At 66.8% G+C, this 24,900-nt stretch overlaps 1 protein-coding gene across 1 annotated transcript; it reads left to right on the top strand.

The window, feature by feature from the left end:
- Positions 1–1,485: 1,485 nt before the first annotated feature.
- Positions 1,486–20,776, top strand: JUP (junction plakoglobin). The gene is made up of 15 exons (XM_086478138.1): positions 1,486–1,502; positions 11,610–11,842; positions 12,844–13,097; positions 13,665–13,903; positions 14,361–14,562; positions 15,202–15,346; positions 15,761–15,864; positions 17,137–17,475; positions 17,902–18,057; positions 18,230–18,349; positions 18,559–18,709; positions 18,835–18,956; positions 19,244–19,283; positions 19,521–19,688; positions 19,912–20,776. The coding sequence occupies exons 2-14, from the start codon at positions 11,617–11,619 to the stop codon at positions 19,664–19,666; spliced, it is 2,244 nt and encodes a 747-aa protein (XP_086334264.1). The 5' UTR covers positions 1,486–1,502; positions 11,610–11,616; the 3' UTR covers positions 19,667–19,688; positions 19,912–20,776.
- Positions 20,777–24,900: the final 4,124 nt, after the last annotated feature.

Here is a 24,900-nt window from a genome sequence, read left to right as displayed (position 1 = left end):
AACTTGCTCCCGCTCCTCTGCCAGCGCCAGGTGAAGCCCCTCGCAGCCCTGGGCCGGGGTCCCCAGGGTGCCCTCGCTGCTCCCAGTGCAGCTGCTGGGTGCAGAGGTGCTGGCTGGGTCCGGCACTGCCGGTAGCACCGGGCAGGAGGAGCAGCTCTGCGGGTGCTGGTGGGACCCTGGCAGCGGCCGGGGCTGCGAGCCCAGCCACCATCCCCCATGGCGTGCAGGGCCTTCCCCAGGAAGGAACGAACATAAATGATTTTTTTGGCCGTCATCTCAGCTGTGCCGTGCCGTGCCGTGCCGTGCCATGCCATGCCGTGCCGTGCTGTGCCGTGTGCCCCTTCCCTCCTCGTGCTGGGAGGGCTCTGGCTGTGCTTTGGATCCTGCTCGGCACACAGCGATGGAATCCCGTTTTCTTGCGCGGGTGGTTGAGGCTCCGTCTCTCGCCTCCCTCCAGAGCCGTGATTTCCCCACGGAGTCAGCGCCGATGTGGCCGAGGACTGTGCAGGGGCTGATGGCCGGTGGGGGGAGGCGGTGCAGGATATGTCCCCTCGCCCCCATCCCCAAATCTGGGGAGCAGGAGGCCAGGGGATCCCCGCCGTGGGCTAGCAAGTGCCCTGGTGCCGGGTGCTCGTGGGTGACTCGGGCTCTGGGTGACAGAGGCTTCGCCCGGGGCTGGCGGGGACCCGGTGAGCCGGGACGCGACGGCAGCACCCGGCCGGACCGGTCTGGCAGAGGACGGGGCTGACACAGGCTGCCGTCAGCCGCCCGGGCCCTTCCCCGGCGCCTCTTGCTGCCGGGCCCCTGCCTCAGTTTCCCCACCCGAGCTGTGCGAAGCCCTTGCCGGGACCCGGTGATGCTGCAGGGCCGGACCCTGCCCCGCTGCTGCCGCCTCCCTGCCCGGGCCCCGCCGGTGCAAACGCCGTAACGGAGGCAGGAGCCGGGGCGGGGGGGGGGGGGAGACACCACGGCGCGGCTGCCCGGGGGCTCGAACCGCGGCCGGGGCGGGGCGGGGCGGGGCGGGGCGGGGCGGGGCGGGGGTCCGAGCTCCCTCGCAGGGGTCCCCGCCCCCCCGGGGCCGCCCCCGCCCCGCTCAGGTACGTCCCGGCCCCGCCCCCGACCCAGGGGGAGGGGCCCTGGCTCCGCCCCGGCCCCGCCCTTGTCACCACCTCGCCCCGCCCAGTGACGTTATCCAGGTGGTCGCGCCCTTCCCCGCCCGCCGCCGCACCCCGCCCTTCCCTCCCGGCTGTCCAATCGCCTGCCAGCAAAGGGCGGGGCTGCCGCGCCCCCGCCAATAGAGAGCGGATAAACACGTCCGGAGGGGGCGACGCTCGGCGCGCCGCGGGGTTGACGGACGTGCGGCAGGGCCAATAGCGATGCGGCAGCGCGGGGGGGGGGCGGGGCGTGCTCGGGGGCGGGGCGCCGCGCGGGGCGCTGCTCGCCTTTTGTTCGGCAGGAGCGGGGCGGGCGGCAGTGTCCGCGCAGGGGCCGCCGCCGCGCAGGTGAGCGGGGACGGGACGGGACGGGGCGCGGCCGCCGCGGCGCTCGGGAGGGCCGGGACAGCCGGAGCGGGGCAGCGGCAACGGCAGCCGGGCGTCCCGGGTTGGGGAAGCGCCGGGGCTGGGCGGGCTCCGCCGTGCGGGACTGGGAGGAACCAGGTGTCCGGGCCGGGCAGCACCAGGCGCTGCGGCTCGGTGCCGCCGCCCCGGGGCAGGGCTCCCCGCAGGCGGCGGAGCCCGGCTTCTCCCCCGTGGGGCCGGGGCGAGAGCCGCGGCTGTCGGCGGACGAGCCCAGCCTGCGCGGATCCGGTCGGGCGGGTCCCCGGGGCGAACCTTCCCCCCCCCCCGCCCCCCTCCACCGCGGGCGGTCGGGCTGTCCCGGCCCCAGCTCCTCCGCCCGGCGCTGCAGCGGGAGCGAGTTCGCAAGTTGAGACCCCGCGCCCCGGTGCGAGGCGGCGGCTTCGTCCCCGGCACCGCCCGGGGTGGCGGCTCCGCGGGCGAGGCGGCGGCGGGGCGGCGGGCGAGGCCTTGGCACGCTGCTCGCCCAGGTGGCCGTGGGGCCCTTACGTAAAGCGTGGCGGCTCCGTGACACGGCCGGCGTGCCCTGAGTCACGGCTGGGGGCCGCGTGCTGCCGGCGCGCCCGCTCGAGGCCGCACCGGAGCCCCCCCGGTGCCGCGGGCTGCCCCTCGCCTTCCGCCGGGTTTGCGACGTGCTTTCCCCAGGCTGCCGGGGCCGGGGGTCCCGGGGGGTCGGGGTTGGCCGGGTGTCACCCGGGCAGCCTCGCCACAGGATGGGGCGGCGTTGGGCACCACTCTGCTCGGCCGGGGGGGTCCCAGCCGAGCCCCCCGCCCGCGGCTGGCAGCGGTTGTCCGCGCTGGGGAACGTGGGGGGGAGCGAAACTCGGCTGTCTCTTCATGGGGTGTTTGGATGGAGCATTCTAATTGTGTTAGCTGAGTGATTAGCTTAATTAATCAGGTTTACAGCCCAGATGAAAGGATAATGCTGGAACGTTGCTGGGAGTTGCCCGGAGAGGGAGAACGTAGGCTGTCGGATGAGCAACTTGGAGAGACGTTTGTGCCGCAAGAGGAGCGTGAATGCTTGCCGAGGGCACGGCCGCCTGCCGGGACGGTGCCGGGTGACCTACGGCGCTGTCGTGCTTGCACGGGTGTGAAGGCAGCAGCCCGCACCCGCTCTTGCCAGCCTGCAGTGTCCCTGCACCCCCCGGCTTTCCCACGATGCTGTCGGCGTGCCACGGCGAGCCTCAGGTCTGCGGGGATGTTCCCCGTTGGCTTCCCCGTGCCAGAAGGGTGGTGGGGCTGGGGATGCCCCGTGACCCGTCTGGGTCTGGCCCCTGCGGTTGCTGCACCTCCTGCTCCAGCCCACGTCGTGCCAGTTTTGGCGCTGGTGCCACTTGCCAGCCGTGACACCCGTCAGTCTCGGGTCCATCTGCTGTCGGGCTGGCAGGGAACTGGGGGCGAAGCGTCTCCCTGCCAGCTGCCGCGGGGACAGGGCTGGAGCGGTGCCGGGGGCGTTCGCTCGGGGCTGTCATCCTCATCCAGGGCGGCTGCGGTGCCCACAGGGTCCGCTCCTGGCCCCGCTCTCAGGATGAGTGGGCGTCTGGCCCAGCCGGTAACGGAGCTGGGGAGATTTTAAGGTCCCTTTCTGTGTCCTTGTCAGTCTTTTATCAGCTGGAAGGGTGTGGGGTACCCAGTGAAACAGTCTTTGCGCATCTGAAGCCTGTAATTGTTCATTGCTTTGGAGGATTTCCACGCAGTGTCATGAAAAACCCATTTTACTGCTAATTTGGCTCGAACAAGTTGGCCATCAGGACAGGAATGCACAGAGCTCTTGGCATCAGTGGCTGAGGGGGGTTTTCCCCTCCAGGGCTGGCTCCTGCACGGGTGCTGGGGGAGACGTGGATCCCCAGTACTCGGGGGCCTGGTGGGGCGGCTGCGGCAGGGCCCTCCCTTCCAGACAATGGCGTTTACAGTCTATTGTCTGGGCGAGGTGGCGTGTCCTCACCAGCTCCAGGAAGCGCCTGCGTCCCGGTGGGGCCGCGCTGGGCTGTGGGGGGGTCTGCTGGGGCTGGGCGTGGGAGTGACTTGTGCCCCGTGCCTGGAGCCTCGACCACCTCAGCCGTGTGGGTGGCTGGTGGCTTGGCTGCAGCTGGGGACCTTGGAGAATTTCCCCTCTGGTCCCAGTGCGGTGGTTCAGGGCAATATTCAGTGCTGTCCTAATCCCATTAACTCTCCCCTTTGTTTCCCCCACCTGAAATCCTTAATCAGCTCTAGCAGCTGGGGCAGGCAACTGTGGTGCAGCTGCACGGCTTTTTCAGCTGAGGCTGTTCCTGTGACGGTGGCTTCCCTTCAGGGCTGTGGTTTGGTGTGGGAGCACTTGATGGGATTTGGCTTTTTATCGCACTTCCAGATCTCCGGGGTTTAAGACGGCGCTTCTGCCGGGCGCGCTGCCGCTCGCAGATGGCAGAGCCTTTGGGAGCGGAGCTGCCCTTGGCCCCCGCCTTGCGAGCTGGGGAAGCGGAGGCTCTTTGCAGAGAACTTGCAAGACTTTAATTGCAGTATCTGTACTGAGGCTTGCACTAGTCTTGAAGGTTTAAATTAGTCTGGCTTCTAATTAACAGATGTTAAAAAGAAATTTAATTTCTATTAAAACAGTGCAAGCCTACCTTGGACTTCAGCTTTTACCTTGATTTCAGCTGGTGCTTACCTACCTAGACAGGGTGTGTGGGGCACCCGGCATCCCCCAGAGCCAGGGCTTGAGTGGTGGCTTTCAGTCCTGTGAGACCATGGGGTGTCCCACGTGCAGATGGAAGCAGCTGGGATGGCAGCTCTGGAGGACACCTCTAATCACTGCAGCATCCTCCCCTGCGGGAGGGCTGGTTTTACCCCTCTTTCCCCGTGGATGCTGTTAGAAAAGCGGTGGAGGACGGCGGGGATGTGAAGGCGCAGGTACTCCTTCTCCAGAGAAGTCCTAAAACTTGACGTAAGCAGCTGAACACCACGGCTGCGCTTAACCTGGGTTGGCTTTGGAGCTGCAGGTGCCTCGGTGGGCAGAGCTCGCCCTCGCCGCTTCCCACCTCTGGCACGGCAATGCCGCACGGCTTGGCGGCGGCTGCGGGGCGGGGGGGGGACACGAAGATGTTTCTAATTAGGCAGAGGTCTGAAATGCCCTTCTAAATACGCCAGCCCTGACGGGTTTTGCCGCGGCTGCTGACGGGCCGGGAGGCATTTCAACACGCCTGGGTCGCTCGGCTCTGCAAGGGCTTTGCAAACAGGGTGGGAGCCTCGCGCGGAGCCTGCGGATGCCGGGGCTCGTCGGGCCGCCCTGCGATGGCGGCTGCGCTTGTGTGAACCGAGCGAGTCCTCGGGCTCCTCCCGAGACCCTGAGCCGGCGGCTGGGTGGAGGGGAAAGCTCTGGTGTTTTCCGAATGTGCCCCGCCGGGGTGATCAGACCCGCGGGAGGGGGTGAAGCAGAGGGCAGCAGTGTCCTGCCGGGGGGAGCCTGCTCCGGTGCTGGGGGGGCCGCACGGACCCCGTGGCGTGGGCTGCGCTGCGGTCCCGCGTGGCTTTTGGGGGCGGATGGCTGGGTAAAGCCCGTGGGTGGGAGAGACCTTTGGCTGCCGCGCGGGGCCCTGCCGTAATCGCGGTGACGCGCGGGCAGAGCCCTGGTGACAAATCATTAACTTGCTCTGACAGGCTGGGTGCTGACGGGTGTTGGTGATAATTTCTTGTGAAGCGTCTGAACTTTACAGCTGTAATGCAATTGGAGAGGGAAATTAAGCTGGGGCTCAGCAGCCCTGCATCCCTCCCCGCTGCCTCGGCTCCTCCGGCAGCATCAGGGTCAGGGAGCAGAATCCTGTTTCTGGACACCATGACAAGGGCTGGGAAGCCTAAATTTAAAGCCTGCAATTATCATGTTCTTAAGGGACATCTTGTTCTTTTTGCTCTTTAAAACAAAATAATGATTATTTTTTTTTTAATCCAGATGGAGTTATTGAGATTAATTGCGCCATGCCGGTTCTACTTCCCACGGACAAGTGGCAAGTTCGGGTCTTCCCCGGCCGCGTTTCTAACGAGATCAGCAAACTTCAGTTGAGGAGGGGATGTGCCCACGTGGATCCTCCCGATCCCGGTGCCTCCGCAGATGGCGGTGTCCGTGTGAGCAACTGCAGATGTGCTGCCAGAGACCCCGCGGTGGGTCTTCAGCAAGTGAATGTCCCTGGGAAAACCTGCCGTGGGGCTGGGGTTGTGCCACGGGGCTCGCCCCGCGTGGGCAGAGCTAGCCAGGCACAGCACCAGAGCTGTGAGAGGGGGACCAGGTCCCAGATGAAGGCTGCTAGACCCGTGCCGGGCAGGGAGGTCGCGCTGGGCGAGCCGGGGCTGCGACAGGGCACAGTGTGGGCAGGGGGGCTCCCCGGGGAAGCCCAGGCTGTGGTGCAGCAGACGGTGCTTTGGCACAGCTCTTGCACGAGCCCCGGGCGTGCAGCGGTTCCTGGGGCCGTGGTGCCCCGTGCCAGGGCTCGGCCGCCCCGCCGTGTGCTGCTGGAGGGTGGGTGTCATGCCTGGCGCCGTGTGTGCCCTCGCAGCGGGAGAGCACTTGATGGATAATACCTTGTCATTTTGTGATGTGAAGTGCCAAAATATCACAGCCCGGGCTCGGCGTGTGCCGGAGCTGTCAGTAGCTGTTAATTCGAGGGCAGGCGAGGCACTTCCAGAGGGTTGAGGAACATGCTCTGCTTTGATGGAGAGCATCAGCTGAGCAGAGCGGGTCGTGGCATAGACACTGTGGTGCTGAGGCTGGCTCTGGTGCCAGGAGCCTGGTCTCGCCACTCTCGGGGGGGATGCAGCACCCCCTGAATAGCAGGGGCTTTGCACGGGGCTTTCAGCAGCTCAAGCTTAACCTCGTCAGGAGCAGCGGGGAAAGAAATGGGGTTTTAGAGCCTCCTCTGGTCTGAGGAGTGGCTCTTGCACCCCTCGCTGCCCTCCCAGGGTGACCCGAAGTTGCCAGAGCTGGTGGGGTGGCCGGGAGCCGCTCGGGACGTGCGAGCCTCGGGGAACAAAGGCCATCGGCTCCTTTGTGCGCAGGGCCCGGGCCAGGGCGGCCCCGCACGGTTACGGCCCGCTTTCGAACAAGAGGCCGATCCCCCGTTGCCCGTCTCCTCGTTATTAAACTTCAAGCTGCTCTCGTTCCCCTTTGAATTCTTCCACTTATCTTCACTGTAAAGCCCCATTGAAAGGGCTCCTGGTAGCCGGGATCTGACTCTTAACGCTTCCCATTGATGCTGGCGAGGTCTTGAAAAGCTCCTTTCTCTGCCTCCTCCTGCTGCGTGTTCCTGCGAGGGATCCTCTTGAAAACCACTGAAGCTTTTGTGCAGCGCTGGGTCTGTTGCAGCGTCTGCGGGAGCTTCGTTAGCCGCTGCCCCGGCTTCGTTAGCCCCGTCGGCGCGATGGTGTCGCTTCTGGGTGCCTCTGGGCAGGGAGGGGGGGTGTTGCAGGTGGTGGGGGACCCCGGGGTGCAGCCCTCCTGGGTGCCCTTGCCCTTAGGAGGGCTGTGGCTGCCGAGGCTGCTCTCCCCCAGCCTGGCTGCCTGAGCCAGCGGTCGCTCGTCCCCCGGGGTGGGGAGGGCCGGAGATCACTTGCGTGTAGCGTAAGTGCTTCTAAAATAGAGTCTTTCCTCGTAGCGCGTCCGTCGAATTGCCGTAACTGCCTCTTTCCTCCTCTTAAAAGCCGAAGTGACTGTAACCGCAGGCGCTCGCACGATGCGGCTCCCGAGCGGCGGCACCTCCAGCACCGCCGCTCTGCTCCCCGCGGGGCCGGGCAGGATGCGTGCAAGGACGGGGCTCTGCGGGGGGCTACGGCAGCCCCTTGGCTGGCGTCCCACGCTGCTCCGGGCTGGACAGCCCAGCGTGCTCCGTGCGGGGGCGAGGGCAGGCTGGAGCCGCGTGTCCTGTGCTTGGGCTGCCTCTGGCAGCCGCTGACCCCCACCCAGGTCCTGGTGCCTGCTCTTGTGCAGCCTCTGCCTGGGACTTGGGATGTGGGGGTGCTCTGTGCCCCCCCCCCGCTCACTTAGGGGTGTCCATCACCCCCCCCCCCTTGGGGATCACAGCTGCTCTGCCCAGGGACCACCACTCCCCCAGGAGTCCCCAGGCAACAGCTATTTTTGCGTGAAGCAGCATTCGTGGCTTCCCTGCTGCTGTTTTGGGCAGCTCAGCCCTATGTCCGCCTGCGTGAGGCCGAAGGCAGCCGGAGGGAAGGGCTGGTCAGGCCCGGGGCTGTGTGTTTGCTGGAGACTTCCTCCGCAGACGGTGTCTCGGGGGTGGGGGTGATGCTGCCTGGACGCTGATCAAATGGCTCTGGGGGTGGATGAGCCACTGGCCGGTGCCTTGCGGCCACGGGAGCTTCCTCTGCCCTCCCCAGCGTTCCTGACTGCGGGAAGTGGTGGGAGAGGGATTAACCTTCTCCTGGCTCTCCCCTGCTTGGGGGTGGCTGAAGCCTCTGCCTGCCCCATGACTGAAGCCCCCTGTGCAACTCGGCCCCTTCCCCATCTTGGTGTTGGGGACAGGCTGGAGGTCGTTCTCCTCCAAACCTGCTGTCCCCTCTGTGGGGTCCCCCGCATCTGCCTCACTGTTTCTTAGGGGGGTTCTCGCTGTTCCTGGGAGCGAGTCCTGTTCCCCTGGGGTCCCAGCTCTGTGCAGACAGGGGGGGCTCAGGTGGGGCTTGATGGTCCTGCTTGGCCCTTGCTGTGCTCTGCTTCCTGCTGTGGTTAGTAGCAGCCTGGTGGGAAGGAGATAAGGGCCTGGCTCAGCAGCAGTTGTCCTTCCCCCAGGCCCGGTCCTGGGGAGGGCTGGAGCCCACCCAAGCATCCCTGACCCATCCAGGGCAGATGTTTTCTTTCACTTGTGCCCCAAATACCCCCTGCTGCTCCCTCCTGCAGGAGCTGCTGCCCTCCTCGCTGGCAGGGGTCCTGCCCCACTGCAGCCATTCACCACCGAAAGCATCACCAGTGAACCCAGGCGTAACCAGCCTCCCCTGCCTGGGGGACCGCCCGTCTTGCCCTGGTCCCGCTGAGGAGGAGGAAGGACATCTGAGGACAGAGCCCAGCCATGGAGGACGGGGGAGAAGCTCATGTCAGGCGTCTGGCCCTCCCTGAGTAATGAGCAGAGAGCACTTGACACGGGGTTCAGAAAATGTCACTGCTCGCCGCTGGAGCATCTGACATTTGCTCCACTGGCCCCGTCACCTCGGGTGCCACTGGCCTCGCTGGCTGCCTGCAGCAGTGAGCAAACCCCCGGGGCTGCTGGCGGGGTGATGCTCCAGGGGAAGGAGGGGTGCTGTGTTTAACGAGGTGCCCGTGGTCCCTTTTGGGGGGGTTCCTGGGGTGGGAGGGTCCCCTGAGCTGTGTAACACCCGTCCCCGGTGGCCCCTCTCCCTGTGCTGCAGGGCACCACGCTCAGACGGGTCTAACGTGGTGCTCATTAGCTGGGACCCACTCTTGGAGCTTGTCTGGGGCTGATCACCTGAGCTTGTGGCTGGGCTCCAAGGAGCTTTGCTGGCTTTTGATGTCCCTGGGGTGCCGGCGGTGCAGACGGAGGGGGTGGCAAGGGGGAGGGTGTCTCATGCATAATGCAGGGCCCTGTAAGAAGCCGGTGTCTGAGCTGAACTCACGGAGGTTTGAAAAATTAAGTGTCTGTCAAACGCCTGTAAATTGTAGAGCAGACGGTACCAGTCAGCCCAAGGTGCCGGCAGCACCAGCCCCTCCTGCCAGCTCCAGCTTGCTGCTGCCCGGGGGTCCCTGCCCTGGCCGGGGTGGGCGCTTGGGTCCTTACACCTTCTCTCTGGTGTGGGGAGCTTTCCTGCCCTCGGCTCCACTCTCCCCTTGTCCGTCCCCATCTGGGGGTCCCCCTGGCCGCACACCCACTGCCGGGGCTCTGCATGCCTGCCCCTGGCTGGGACGAGCGATGGCTAACCCCAGCCCCTGCGCCGGGTGCCGGCAGAGCGCTCTCCCGCCCGCCGTGCTTCCTCGGGCAGGATTTGGCGTTGCTTTTCTTGGGATTCCCGACACCTTGTAGGCTCTGCCGCCATGGCCGGGGTGGCCCAGCTGGGAGGAATCGCTCTCCCAAACACCGGTGCGGCAGCTCCCGGGGGCTGTGCGGCACTGTGGCGTTCCCGGCTCGGCACGGGGGCTCTCCTGGCCGAACCCTGCTCTGGCACGGGGTGGGGAGCGGAGCCGGGCTTGCCCCTCGCCCCCGGCGCTGTGCGTCACGCGCCGCCCTGCTGCACCAAGCGGAAGAAGCCCCAGCTCCCGCCCGCGCCCTGCCGTGGGAATGATCTGCCCCCACTGGCCTCCATTAGTGGGTCCCTCTCTTGCTGACTTACAAACATGCATTATGCACAAGCCATTAGAGCCGGAACAGTACTTAGTCTGCGGATTGCTGCCTGACAGCTCAAAAAAATATTGAATTGACAGGAGCGGTGCCCTGCGGTGGCTCCGGGAAGGTGGCTGGCGGGGGCGGAGGGACATGGTGGGATGCAGGACGTGTCCAGCCAGGGGGACGGGAGTGCGGTGGGGATCCTGCCTCCCGCTGCTCCCTGGGAATGGATGTTTTGTGCCCGGGCTGGGATTTTTCCCTGTGAACGCCGGCCTGTGCCGCTCGCGAGGGCTCGGCTGCTCCTTGGGAACAGCCGGCAGCGCTGGGGCGAGCCACGCCAAGCCCGTGCGCGCCGTGCCCTGCCAGGCCTCCCCACGCGAGCCGCGTCCTCGGCCACCACCCGACGCCCTGACTCAGCCACCAGCATGGTGGGGGGCCGGGGCTGGTGGGGGGCTTGTACCCCTTCCCCTTGCTCCCCCAAGGAGGGTGCTGGGGACCGAGGCTGCTGCACCAGCCTGGCCGGTCCCTGGGAGCCCCAAGCTGTGCCGGTGGCTGGAGGGGAGCCAGGAGTGCGCAGCCGCCCTGGTCCAGCTTGGTGCATGAATCAGTGCTGGTGGAGGTGGTAATTACGCCCCTGGTTGGACGTGCGGTTGCTGCTGCGCCCAGCTATGCGGGGCGCCGGGTGGCAGCTGCTCCCTTCGCCTCTTATCGCCTCTGAAACTCTGACTCATCCTCACCCTGGTGCGGCTGGAGGAAGGCGCAGGAGTCCTGGCGGGTGTCTGGGTGGTGGGGCTGGCTGGGGGCTGTCTCCATCCCTCCTCCCCTCCTGGCCGTGCCGGGAGGGGGGGGGGGTGTTGGATGCGGGGCTGGCGGGATGCGGGGCTGGTGAGTCACAGCCCTGCAGCATCTGCCTGTCCCGATGAGCTCGGGGATAATCCACGAGCCGTTAATTTGGATCCCCAAATTAAAGACAAGGGAAACCCAGCCCTGCTCGGAAGCAGCGTTGGCTGGTTTGTCCTGAGTTTTGGGATGTGCTGAGCTGCCCTGTCCCAGCATCGCGCTCGGCACAGCGTGGGGAGCGCCCAGCCCCGGACCACACTGTGGGTGCTTGTGCTGCTGAGCACCCACGGGAGAGCCGAGCCGGTGGCTTCACCTGGTTATTTTTAGGTGCTTTAGGAGCGTCCCAGAGGGCTTCTAAAAGGGCTTGTTTTATTCTTGGAGCTCCAGCCTTGTGGCTGTCCCCAGCTCTCTGCCAGGTCCTGGCTCTGGAAATTGGTCTTTGAAAAGCCCCTGGGCAGCCAGGGGAGCCTGGAGCGGGGCAGGGGGGTCTGGTTGCGGGGTCCCTCCGTGCCGGGCAGAGCCTGCTCACACCTTCGCCGCCGAGGCGGCGGGACGCGGCGTTGTGCGGCAGGCGCTGGCTGACGGCTCAGCCAGCCGCGCGCGGTCTGCGCCGGTTGCAGCCACGGTTCGTGTCTGAACACGAGCAGTAAAGTGCTGAGCTGTGGGTTCGTCATCCCGGTGCCGCCTTTCATCTCGCGTGGGGGAGGAGGGCAGATAGCGATCTGCTCGGTCTGCTCGTGGGCGCCGTGCAGGGGCCAGCTGCCGTGCCGGGGTCTGCTGTGCCGGGGTCTCTCGCCCGGTTTGGTGTGGGAGAGGGGCGGGAGGGTGCTGTGGCAACCTGGGCTGTGCCAGAGGCGTAACTTTTCCCCTCCCTGCCCCGCAGAGCAGCCATGGAGGTGATGAACATGATGGAGCAGCCGATCAAGGTGACGGAGTGGCAGCAAACCTACACCTATGACTCGGGCATCCACTCCGGCGTCAACACCCAGGTGCCGTCCGTCAGCAGCAAGTGCCTCGGGGACGATGACGAGGTCTACGGGAAGCAGTACACCATCAAGAAGACGACCACCACGAGCTACTGCCAGGGAGGGAGCCAGGGCCAGAACCAAGCGCAAGGTAGGGGCTGTGGGGCTGGGCACGTCTGCGAGCTCAGCTGCTCAGCTCCTGCCTTCCTCCGCCTCCCCCATGAGCCATGCTCCTTCTGGGCACTCCTCCACGCTGCCTTCCACACCCCGGGAGTTGTTGCTGCCTAAAATATGCTTCCTCCTGTCCTCCTTCCCCGCGCTGAGCAGCTCTTGCGTAGGGGCGGCGTGCAGCCAGCCCGCACTGGTGCTGAGCTGTGCACACACATCTGAGCGCGCCGGTGGGTTGGCTCGAGATAGGAACAGCCGATCCCGGCCCACGGATCGGCCGTCTGCTCTGCTGCCTGTCTGCCTGCTCGGGAAACCTGTCTCGGCGCTGCTGGCAGAGCTGCCAGCGTGTGCCGTCAAGCCCCGTCGACTGTCCCGTCTTCTCTCGCTGCTGCGGAGGCGAAGCAGACAGACGCAGCCCCCAAAGCCAAAGGAGATGCTTCCTCCAGCTTTAGCCCTTCGCTCTGGTTTGCTGCGCTCGCTTCTGCTTCTCCCCCATCAGCCATGGGCCCTGGAAGGTTTAATCGCCAGCTCCCCCTGGGAGGCAGAGCCCCATGGAGAGGGCTGAGCCCTCCCGAGCCCCGCACGGTCCCTGTGCCGCAGGGGTGGGGACAGCGGGTGGCTGCTGCAGCATCTCTGCCCCTTGGCTTGTCCTGGCATCCTCGATGGGGAAGTTCTCTGTGTCCTTCTCCTAATCCCCAGTGCCAGCTGGTCCGAAGCTGCAAATATCCGTAATTTTTTAATTAATAGGTCTTGTGTGACAACTGCCTAATCATGCTGCCTAATTGAGTGTTGTCTTATCTCTGTGCTGCCGTATCTGTTTACACTTTGAAGCACCGGCTCCTTGCAGAGCGTGCTGGGACTGCTGACGTTGCCGGTGTCATTGCACTAAGCTCTGGCTCAGCTAATTGAAATTGGAAAGCAGGGCTGGGAGCGTTCCTCGGAGAGAGCCCGAATCTAACGCTGCCTCCCCGTCTACCCCTGCAGCAGACATGGAGGCTCAGCTGGCCATGACCCGGGCCCAGCGCGTCCGGGCCGCCATGTACCCCGAGACGGTGGAGGACCGCTCGCTGCTCATCACCACCCAGCTGGAGGGGCAGCAGACCAACGTGCAGCGCCTGGCAGAGCCCTCGCAGATGCTGAAATCGGCCATCGTGCACCTCATCAACTACCAGGACGACGCCGAGCTGGCCACCCGCGCCATCCCGGAGCTCACCAAGCTGCTCAACGACGAGGACCCGGTAAGGACGCGTGGTTTTCCTGCGCGTGTCGCTGGGCTTCCAGCTCCCGGGCAGCACAGCCGGGCTCCCGTCCTCCCAGGGCTCCAGGGCCACGACCCGGCTCCTTCCTCTTGACAAAGCTCTGCGGGTGCCTCTGCGCTGCCGCAGGGCTGAGCCCACCGCTGCCCACCCGCATCTCCTCGCCGCCGCTCCTTGCTGCCCAGGCTCGGCTCTCCTGCCCTGGCCTGGCGCAGACACCGAGCGCTTCTCGCCGGCTCTCGCCGCTCCAGCCCCCGCTGCCCGTCCCTGCAGCACGCCTGGGCTCTGTGGACCCAACCGTGCGCTGCTCGCTGCTGCAAACGGCGGCGCAGCTTCCTGGAGTGTCGCGGATGAGGGTTGTTAAAAATAGCAATCCTCGCCCGCGCCGCTGCGCTGGCTCCGCCGCTCCAGCGCCGCCCTGCTCGGCACGACGCGCGGCAACCCTGGGCCGGCTCTCGCCCGGCACAGCGGGATCCCTTACCTGTCCCTGCCGCGATGGGCAGCCGTGGGGAACCCCCTCCCACCCGCCGGCTTCTCGCCCTGCCCCAGGTGGTTGTCAGCAAAGCGGCCATGATCGTCAACCAGCTCTCCAAGAAGGAGGCGTCGCGCCGCGCCCTGATGCAGTCGCCCCAGATCGTGGCGGCCGTGGTGCGCACCATGCAGAGCACCAGCGACCTGGACACGGCCCGCTGCACCACCAGCATCCTGCACAACCTCTCGCACCACCGCGAGGGCCTGCTCTCCATCTTCAAGTCCGGCGGCATCCCGGCCCTCGTCAGGATGCTGAGGTACGAGGGTGCTGGCGGGGGGTCCCGAGAGGACGGCAGAGCCGGGCGGTCCCTCCCGGGCTGGCAGCCAGGCGGGTGCCTGGGCTGGGGGCAGAGGAGGGGAGGGCTCACGCTGCCCCTAGACATGGGTCCTCCTTCTGCTCACACCAAAACAAGGGAGTGGGAGACCCTGAGCCTTCCAGCCTGCGAAAGCCCCGGGGGTTTGCTGCATTTGGAGCCTGGGTGGGGGCAGGAGGAGGGGAGCGGTCCCCCGCTCCCCTGGAGATGGGCCTCAGTCACCGCTCTGCCCCGTGGAGGAGGTGTCCCTTCCCCAAGGGCCACGCGGCGCGGTGGCCTCGCACTGGGTCCTGCTGGGCGGGAGTCGGGGCTCGGGGCAGCCCTGCGGGCTCCGCTGGCAGCCTGGCGAGCCTGGAGGCAGCTGCCCGCGCTGACGTGGCTCTGTGCCGCCTGCCTGCAGCTCGCCGGTCGAGTCGGTCCTCTTCTACGCCATCACCACGCTGCACAACCTGCTGCTCTACCAGGAAGGGGCCAAGATGGCCGTGCGCCTGGCCGACGGCCTGCAGAAGATGGTTCCCCTGCTGAACAAGAACAACCCCAAGTTCCTGGCTATCACCACCGACTGCCTTCAGCTCCTCGCCTACGGGAACCAGGAGAGCAAGGTGGGCCTGGGGGACCCTGGCCTGCCCTGCGGCGTGGGGTCCTGCCGGAGGGAGGGCAGGAGGGGGGCGCTTGCCCAACCTTGCTCCTTGCAGACAGAGCCCGGGAGGCGGGGGTGGGAGCTCCCGCTGTCTTGGCCCGTGTGCCCCCCGGGCAGCAGAGCAGTTGTGCTGCCTGCACCGCTGCCGTGTCCCACCTCTTGCAGGGAGAGCGTCCCCGAGCGCACGGACCTTCCCAGTCTGGCCAGTAGATCGGCTCAGCTGGGTTTCTCCCCTGGCTGCTCTGGGCCGTGCCTCTATCTTTGTTCTTTGGCTGCTCCTCTCCTCCTACGCATGAGTCGTCCTGGCCTCGTGCAGAGGTTCGGTCACCGGCCCAGCTCTGACGCCGGCTGGGCGGGGGGCTGCTGCCTGTCCTGCCTGTGCCGTGGGCTGCAGGACCCTGGTCCGCAGGGCTGGGGTGGCCGGGGGGGGGGCTGTGGCAGCGCGCAGCCCCCGCGGAGGTGACCCGAAGCACTCCGTGATGCCGAGGGGTTGGACCTGCTGCCTGACTCGTGTCCTGGCACGAGCTGGGGAAACCAGAGCGGTGGTCCCCAGCAGCCCAGAGCTGCCTCCCATCCCGACCCCGGTGCTCCTGTCTTGCAGCTGATTATTTTGGCCAACGGAGGACCCCAGGCCCTGGTGCAGATCATGCGCAGCTACAACTACGAGAAGCTGCTCTGGACCACGAGCCGGGTGCTCAAGGTGCTGTCGGTGTGTCCCAGCAACAAGCCTGCTATTGTTGAGGCTGGTAAGAGGGGCTGGGGGGCTGCCCAGAGCCGGTGTCAGGCAGGAGGAGGGTGGTGGTGTCAGGGTGATGTAGCTGAGGGTGCCGTCTCACAGCTGATGTGCGAGGCAGGCAGATGCCTTGCACAGCCAGGTGAAGCCACCCGCGTGTGGCCTGGTTTCTTACTCCGAAAGGCTGCTGAGGTGCTCTCCTGGCACCGTGCGTGGGCAGGATCTGGCCCGTCTGGCCAGCCAGGAGCTGTCTTCCCACACCACATTTAGCCTCTACCAAGCCGTGAGGCTTCATGGTGCGTTGGAGGCGTCGCTCGGGCGGTGCCCAGCCCACGCTCGCCACGCAGACCCGCTGCCTCTCCCTTCTCCTCTCTGCTGGGGCAGCTCTGGGTATTTGCAGACGGGCTGGTGTCTCCTTCCCTGGCAGGCGGCATGCAGGCGTTGGGCAAGCACCTGACCAGCTCCAGCCCCAGGCTGGTCCAGAACTGCCTCTGGACCCTGCGCAACCTCTCCGACGTGGCTACCAAACAGGTGAGTCTGCGGGCCCCTGAGTCATGCCTCCACGCAGCGTTTCGGGGGCTTCTCCGTACCAGCTGCCGGGCTGCCCCTCGCCCTCGGCTCGTGCCAGGCTGAATCCGAAGCGACGTCCCCGTGGGCTGTTGGCGCCGTGTGTGCCCGGCAGAGCGAGGGGATGCTGCAGCAGGGGTTTGCCTGGCGTGGGAGGCTGCCAGCGGTGCCAGTCGGCTGCCAGCACTCCTGCCATGTCCCCAGCGGGGAGCTGGGGCCACCGGCAGTTGCTCACGCTCTCAGCGGGGTGTCTCCGGGGCTGCTGCTTGCTCCGGCTCGGGGAGCTCCCGGCAGCCTGCCCTGGCACTGGCCGCCTGCTCGGCTCCTTCCCCAGCGAGGGAGCCGCCATCGGAGCCGCCGTGGAGGCGGTTGTGCCCGCGGGGCCGAGGGGCAGCCGGTGTGAGGGTGACCCCGAGCTCTGCTCTGGGGTTGCTCCCCCCAGCCCTTCGCTGCCTCTGGATGCCTTCCCCATCTGCTGGGGCCGCCTCTCGGTGCAGTTTAGCGCCTGATGCAGCCTGGAAACTATTTGGGCTGGCTTGTAACCATCCCTGGCTCTGCGGGTTGAGCCGGGGGACGGGGGATGTGGCCAAGGTGCCTTTAACTCCTTCCTGCCTCGCTGCTCGCTGGGACTGGGGTCACCCCGGGACCGCTCGGGGAGCACCGGCGGGCGCATTGTTTGCACTTCCCGGCAGAGAAAAGCTGCTGGAGACGTTCAGCTGTAATTAAAGCTGCACATGTCGGGAGCGCCTGTTGCTCGTGCCTTGCCGGCATCTTGAAGCAGCGGCTCTGGCTGCAGAGGGACGGGGACAGGCGCAGTGTGGGAGGCACAAACGCTGCCTCTCCACCATCGCTGCCTGCTCTGGCCCGTGCAGAGCTGGGGGACACATGAAGCTGGGATGTGGGGGGCTGGAGGGCTGGGGTCTGCAGCAAGGGGTGCGCGAGCTCCGGCGAAGGCGGCCACACAAGCCTGGGGCTTGAGGGGAGAGGGTGCCGGGTCTGGGAGGAAGAGCACGGCAGGGGGCTGGGTCCTCTCTGCGATGGCAGGAGCCATCTTTGCGGGAGGGAGCTCCTCCTCTCCCAGGCTGGGTGTCTGTCCCGTCCCGGGGGGGCAGCTCTGGCTCCCCCTGCCCAGGCGAGAGACGCAGGGGACGGGTGCGGGGCTGCAGCCCAGCTGCTGGCTGAGCCCAGATCCAGCTGCGGAGGGGCTGGCCCGACCTCCCGTCCCCGCTCCTGCAGGAGGGCCTGGATGGCGTCCTCAAGATCCTGGTGAACCAGCTGAGCTCCGACGATGTGAACGTGCTGACCTGTGCCACCGGCACCCTCTCCAACCTGACCTGCAACAACAGCAAGAACAAGACCCTGGTGACGCAGTCGAACGGGGTGGAGGCCCTGATCCACACCATCCTGCGGGCGGGCGACAAGGAGGACATCACCGAGCCGGCCGTCTGCGCTCTCCGGCACCTCACCAGCCGGCACCCCGAGGCCGAGATGGCGCAGAACTCGGTGCGGCTCAACTATGGCATCCCCGCTATCGTCAAGCTCCTCAACCAGCCCAACCAGTGGCCACTGGTCAAGGTAAGGGTCCAGCTGGGTGTTGGGGGCCACAGGAGGGCAGTGGCTGGGCTCGAGCGAGCCCCCGGCTGCTGGCCCATGGTGGGGTGTGCTGCTGAGGGGTTCTGCAGCTGGTGCCGTGCACGGAGCGATGGGCTCCTGCCGCCGCAGCCCTGGGGATGTCCCGCTGGGCTGCGTCCTTGATGGCAGCTAACGGAGGAAATGGCTGGTGCCGGCTGCTCGGCTGGAATCGATACTCGCCCCGGCCTCCCCCGCGGGGAGGGGGCCGGATCCGGTGTGGAGGAAGCTGAAGTCAGCCTGTGCCGGGGAGGGGGATGGGGTGGGACAGGCAGGGGGAGGGGGGCCCGGCCAGCAGGTCCTCTGGGGACCCCGTGCTGCTCTGATCCATGGTCAAGAGGAATCTCTCCTTTCTCCCCTTCTCTCCTCCAGGCTACCATAGGCCTGATCCGCAACCTGGCCCTGTGCCCGGCCAACCATGCCCCGCTCCAGGAGGCCGCCGTCATCCCCCGCCTGGTCCAGCTGCTGGTCAAGGCTCACCAGGACGCCCAGCGGCACGTGGCAGCTGGCACGCAGCAGCCCTACACGGTGGGTCCCTGCGGCAGGGTCTGCTGGGGGTGTCCCTCTGCCCTGCTCCTGGCACCCCAAAAGCCAGCCTGTCCCTGGGGGGTAGCCTGTCCCCGCACCAGAGTGGTCGTGCCCTGGTGTGGGGGGTGCCGGCTGCTCCGGGGGCCCCAGCTGAGCGCTTGTGCCCTGGCAGGACGGAGTGAAGATGGAAGAGATCGTGGAGGGGTGCACAGGGGCACTGCACATCCTGGCCCGGGACCCCATGAACCGCATGGAGATCTTCCGCCTCAACACCATCCCTCTCTTCGTGCAGGTCTGGGGCTGGAGGGGGGATGTCGGGACTGGAGGGGGGGGGCGTGGGGGCTGCGCTTTGCCGCCTCCCGCCCGGTCGGCACAACCTCGTGGTGCCGGGGCCAGGGAGCCACGGCACTCGGCTGGCGGCGCCCGTGCGTGTCAGACCACATCAGGAGCACGACAGCTCCTCGCTGGCTGCTTCACGGTGCCGCTGATCTCTCCTGACAGCTCCTCTACTCGCCGGTGGAGAACATCCAGCGCGTCGCGGCTGGTGTGCTGTGTGAGCTGGCCCAGGACAAGGAGGCGGCAGATGCCATCGATGCAGAGGGGGCCTCGGCTCCCCTGATGGAGCTGCTGCATTCCAGGAACGAGGGGACGGGTGAGTGCCGCTGTGCCGGGGGCTCTCCGCCACCTGCCATCGCCCCAGCTGCAGCCGGTCTGGGGCTCCTGGTGCTTCGGTGCTGCGTGGCACCGGGAGCTGAGGCTGCTGCCCTTCCCCTGCAGCCACCTACGCGGCCGCCGTGCTTTTCCGAATCTCGGAGGACAAGAACCCCGACTACAGGAAGCGTGTCTCCGTGGAGCTCACCAACTCCCTCTTCAAGCACGACCCGGCAGCCTGGGAGGCGGTGAGCATCCTGCTGGGCACAGCGACCGGCCCTTTTCCCCGGGGAAACCGGGGCCTCTTGGGATGGCCCCATCCTGCCTCCGAAAGCTGCCACTGCTGCCTCCGACCGGAGCTTGGGGCAGGAGTGACTGGCAAAGGCGGGGAGGCGGGGGTGGAGGGGCTGTGGCCTCAGCTCTCTAGCAGCCTTGGGTCCTGGTACCCTCTACGTGGGATGGGGCTGGGCACCACGTAGCCCCTGAGCATCATGAGCACGAATCCCCTCGTCAGTCGTGTCCCCTTCTTCCGTAGGCTCAGAGCATGATCCCCATCAACGAGCCCTACTCAGATGGTGAGTACGGCGCCAGCTCTTCCTGCGGGGTCCCCCCATGGGCTGTGCTCTGGTGGGGCGGTTGCCTCATCTCACCAAACCAGGGCAGGGGCAGGGGGAGGTGGGTGGCCCTCGTGCCCTTTGCAGCAACATGTGCGGGACGCTGCCCCGGGCAGGGGGGACCAGGAGGAGGGTGGCTGGGGTCAGGAGGAGCCTGTCACCGGCGGGAGCTGAGGTTGCTGCGTCCCTTCCCTGCAGAGCTGGACCCCGGCTACCGCCCCATGTACTCGGGTGACATCCCCCTGGACTCCCTCGACATGCACATGGACATGGACGGGGACTACCCCATGGACGCCTACAGCGACGGCGTCCGGGCGCCTTTCGCTGACCACATGCTCGCCTAACCCCCCCGCAGCCCCCGCACAGGTAGTCGCCGGCGTGTGCCTGGGGTGCGGGCGCCGACCGAGGGTGGGCTCAGTCCTGGGGCGGAGCGGGCGGCCGGGGGAGGCAGGGCTGGCTGGTGGCACCCGGTGTGCCGCGGGGTCCCCGGGGCTGCCACGGGTCTGTATCGCCATCGCCCTCGGGGGTCCCCGGGCTCTCCAAAACCCCCCGCGGTCGAGTAACGGGAGCTCTCTCCTGCCGTGCGCAGGTGTTTCCTCCATACAGAAGAGGGTGGCCCCAGAGCATTCGCAAGAAGGACTTGGGAGACAGAAGTGCCTGAGAAGACAAACCTTTCCATTCCCACGAGAGGTTTTACTTTTTGATTTTTTTTTTCCTTCGCTGTGGGTCTGTGGAGAAGGTCCTTCCTCCTGGGACTGCTTCGAGAACCTACTGCCGCATCCAGCATCCAAGATACTGTTTCTGAAGCTTTAAAACACACAAACCCTGCACCGTTAGCGACCTTTCATTGGCAAAATAGTCTTTTCTATGAATATATATTTCTTTTTTATTTTTAATATGGTGCCAACGGCTTTTGCCGTCTTTAAGTTTGTGCTTTCTAACTTCCCCACTATTTGTTCTGCGTGTTAGTGTTCTAGGAAAGGAATCTAACATGGGAAAACCCTTTGCTTTCTGCAAACTCTAACTTAATCAGGCCAATCCAGAGTTTGCTGAAAACAGAGTGTGCCGTGTCCCAGGACCTTCGTTTTAGCCGTCGGGCTGTCTGCGGTTTAATTCTTTCCGATCAGCCGTTGGGGAGCTGACTTTGTGTACCTGCCTATCCTACCAGTACCCATAGAGGAGTGAGTCCAGCATTAGGAGCTGTGTCCTTGTACCGATCTCTGTTGCACATTTTAACCCGTTTCCCTTCTTTTTGGTGAGTGGTGTGTTTCCGTCCCCTCCTCCCTTATCTAACACATTTTTTAAAGAGGCTCTAGGTCTGATGGTGGTTGAACGCTTCCACCGGGAAGGGATAGACAGTTACAGGCGTGTGGTTCAGGAGTGGAAGATTTTATTATTTCTGTAAGTTGTTTTTGTATAGACCAAAGCAAAGAATAAAATAACCCCCCCAGCCCCGTGTTGCCCTGAGCCTGTTCTGTCGGCTGGGGAAGGTCAAGGCAGGGGCTGCAGCCGGGGGGAAGGTGGCCATCACCCACCTCGGGCCAGGCGCTGGCCGTTCCCTCCCGTGGGGCAGGATGGCCTCGGACGAGCTCGTTCCCGTGCTCTGCACGCTCCAGTGGTGGCCGGGGGGACAAGTGGCCGGGCCCCTCCCTCTGCTCAGCAAGGCGCCGGCCCCCCCCTTGCAGCCCCCTGCCACCGGCCGCAGCTCCCGCCGCCAGCCCTGCACCCGGACTCGCTGCCAGCCCTTCGCCTGCTGGCTCCATCCGGGCGGCTGCCTGCTCCGTCAGGAGGTGAAACTCGCAGTAATTAAGGTGTTTGTTCGTTAGGCAGCGAGCCGGCATCCCCCGCGCAGAGCTCACCTTAACGAGCTCTGGGGGATAAACGCGCCGGGCGGGAGCGAGCCCGGCCGACGGATGGAGCGAAGCCTGGATGGAGCCGTGAGAGGCCAGGTTAAAAAAAGGGATTTACTCGAGTTGAACCTGGTTGCCTCCTTCCACAGCTCGGCTTCATGGCGGGAGCAGGTGGCAGGAGGAAACCTGGGCTGAACTGCGAACTCGGGCAGCTGCGCCCGGGGAGGGCGGTGGGGAAGCGGCGCTGGGTGCCAGGCGGGGATCGTGCTGGGAGGTGGAAGCTCTCTGTTCCCAAAGTTCCCCACCAACTTCAGGGCTGCCCATCTGCTCGGTGGCCTCCTCGGCGTGGGGATGGGGCCAGGGACAGACGCTGCCAGCCACCCCTGGCTTCCCCATGACGCCGTTTTGGGCAAGGTGTGGCGCAGGCTGAGCCTGGAGGCAGGAGATCGCCCACAGCAGCTCCAGGCGAGGCTGCGGGCGGGGACAGGGCTGTGGGTTTTGCCTGCTGGGTGAAACGCAAGTGGCCCCGGGACACCCACATCCCCACCTCTGCCCCATGCATCCGTCCTGCGGGGGATGGCTGGGGGTGCGGGGGGTCCCTGGGCAAAGGGTGGGGGAGCTGGGTCACGCAGCACTATCTGCACGGTGCCGGTGGCTCGGGGTGCTGCGATTGCTGCATCGGTTCGGTGAGATACCCACCCCCATGACACGGGGAGGCAGCTGGAGAGCCAGGACGTTGTCCTTGACCCCCCCCCGGCTCAACGCTCTGCCTGCTGCAGCACAGCTCGTTCTGTGCAGCCGCTGCAAGACACTAATCAGCCCGACACGGCTGCTGCCAGCGCGGGGAGATGGGGGGATGTGATCAAAGGGAGCTGGGAACAAAGTCGCAGCCGTTCCCGCTCGCTGTCAGCATCAGCCCCTCGCTCGGCTCCGCTTCTGTGCTCAGCCGTGATGCGGAGGGAGGCGGGGGACGGGGAGCTGGGTGCCCACCACCCACAGGGCCCCCGCTGCTGCCGAGCGCGGCGGGACGTGAAGGTTCACACGTCCGTGGCGGCGTGCTGGGGTCTGTCCCGGGAGCAGCCCGGGCTGGGGCAGGAGCGAGACGGAGACAAAGGCAGCGTGGGAAGCGGGGCTGGCTCCAGCGCCATCCCACCAGCTCGGGGGAACATCCTGCGCTGAGCTCAGCCCCGCGGCCCCGGCCAAGCGCCGGTGCAGGGCTGCGGCCATGCTTCCTGCTGCGGCCTGTGCCAGGGCCAGGGCCAGGGCCGAGCAAAACAACAGCTGCTTCCCGGCAGCTCCGGCAGAGCCGAGCGGCTTCCGGAGGGCAGCGGGGCCGGGGCAGCCCAGGGGACGTGGCTGGGGGGCCAGGCAGCTCTCTGCCTGCTGCGGCTGCTGCCAGAACAAGGGAGGGATCAGCGGCAGGCAAGGGGAAGAGAAGGCGATCCAGGCAGGCCGGCCCTTGCTGCTTTGGGCTCTGCCATGCGAGAGCATTCGTGCGCCCATCTCCATGGGTGCAGGCACTGCTACCCTGCCGGGGGGGTCCCCAGGGTGACTCGGGGGAGCAGATGGAGTGTTCCTGTTCCCAGCCTGCGCCACGTCTCTTACCCCTGTCCCCAGGGATCCCAGCAGAGCTGCTAGGACTTGGCTGCACCCCAAGCATCCGTGCCTGCGTGGATGTGGGACGTGGGGCTCCAGCCCCGTGTGCCCTGGGATGGGGGTTTGGATGTGCCGAGCCTGGCCCCCTGCTCGGGGCTGCCAGCCAGCCCCGCTGCGGGTACCGGGGATGTTCCTGGCGTCAAATCTGTCCCGGAGCTGCCAGTGAGCCCAGCGATGCCCCAGAGGGTCTGCCCCAGGAGGGGATGGGTCCTACGGCCATCCCCAGGGCACAGCCATGGGACCTGGCACCTCCCGGGGACATGGGCAGGGATGTGCCCCTCGCCCACCCTTGGGGTCCCTTCACCAGGGCAGGACCACGCATCTGGAGACCTCCAGTCCCACCGTGACAGGGCTGCCGGGGGGCACCACCGAGATTTTGGGGGGAAGCGGAGCCGGAGGACCCCTGTACCAGGACCTGCTTGCAGGGTCCCCGGGGAGCGGGGGCGGGGAGGGCTGGGGGGAGCCCCGGGAGGCGGCCCGGGCCGGACTACAGGTCCCGGCATGCCCGGCCGCTCCGCACCTGCCCGGGGAGCGGCTTTTGTTATCGGCGGGGCCGCGGGAGCGATGTGCGGGGGCCCCGCCGCCGCCTCCGCGCCGGGAGCAGCGCCCAGCGGTGAGTGCGCCCCGCGCCCCGGCACCCCCCGGGGCACCGAGACCCGCCGACCCCCGGGACCCCTCGGTGCACGGAGCTCCGGGACCCCCCGGGACCCCCCGGTGCAACGAGAGCCGCCGCCCCCCCGGGACCCCCCGGTGCACGGAGCTCCGGCACCCCCCGGGATCCCCCGGTGCACCGAGACCCGCCGACCCCCGGGACCCCCCGGTGCACGGAGCTCCGGCACCCCCCGCCCCACCGGGTGCATCGAGCCCCCGGCTCTCCCGGTGTCCTGCCCCCGCCCCAGGGCGCACCGGGTCCCCACTGTCACCGGGAGCGCTGTCCCTCCAGCCCCCCCCCAAGTGTCCCGCTTTCCCCTGGGCTCACCGAGCCCCGGCACCTCCGGCACCCCGAGTCCCCGGTCCCTGCCCAGCTGGTCCCCGCCAGTCCCCCGGGGGTGTCACGGGCAGCGGCTGCCGGAGGGCCCCCCCCCCCAAGAATTCGCCTCCTCTGGCCCCTTCTCCCGGCGCTCGGCCCCCCCCCCGGCCCCACTCCCACGCGTGGGCCTGAACATGTTTCCACATCTCGCTGCCGAAACCTTCGCCCTTCGCCTGGGCAGGATTTCCCGCTCCCTTGGTGGCCGGGGTCTGCGGCAGTGACGGGGTCCCGGGGGTCCCCGGGGGTCCTGGGGGATGGTTTGGCCGGCTGGGGAGGGGGTTTGGCAGCGGCAGCTGGGGTCTGGCTGCGCTTCGAGGTCCCCGATTTCTGAACCAGGAAGTCTGTGTGGGAACGGGGAGGGTTTTCCTGCTCTGGGGGAAGAGGCTGATGCTGCTGAGGTGGTTTCTGCAGGGGGAAGGGAGCGGGGGGCCTCAGCCTGGGCACAGGGAAGCCACGGGGTGGTCGGCCACGGCGAGGGCTGAGGGGAGAGCATCAGGTGCTGGGGGGTCGTGACAGAGCAAAGACGATGGAGCTGAGCTCTGGGCTGGGGAGCTTGTTCCAGCTGGGAAGCCAGGCAGCACGCAGGATGAAGGGCCAGGGGGGGAGTCCACCCCCCCCCGATGGCCTTGGGTGCAGGGGGAGACCCATTTCTGAACGATGCTTCAGGCGGATGGTGCCTCCTGGGGTCTCCTGAGCATCCGGGTGGGATCTGACGGGCTGTGGGAGCTGCAGCCTGGCCGCGTCTGTACCCTCCCCTGCACGACAGCAGGGGTGTTCCCAGCCCCAGCCTGGGGAGCTCTGCAGGGACCCCTCTGGGGACGTCCCCTGGGCTGGGGCAGGGCAGAACCGCAGTTACACCCACCCCAGCAGTGGGACCGAGCCACCGCCTCGCCCTCGCCCTCGCCCGGCACATCAGCCTGGCTACTCTGCAGCCCCCCGACCCAGGCACTTGCGGGGGCTCGGCAGCTTCTCCTCCCCAGCCCCAGGCTCCCGCTGCAGCAGCTGAGGGGAAAAAATAGCCCAGCGCAAGCCCAGCCACCCC

Source organism: Leptosomus discolor, chromosome 25 (assembly GCF_034619465.1).
Source record: "Leptosomus discolor isolate bLepDis1 chromosome 25, bLepDis1.hap2, whole genome shotgun sequence".
In the NCBI taxonomy this organism is placed as follows: domain Eukaryota; kingdom Metazoa; phylum Chordata; class Aves; order Leptosomiformes; family Leptosomidae; genus Leptosomus; species Leptosomus discolor.
The sequence above is the reverse complement of the archived record's forward strand: the minus strand, read 5'-3'. Positions and strand labels throughout refer to the sequence as shown.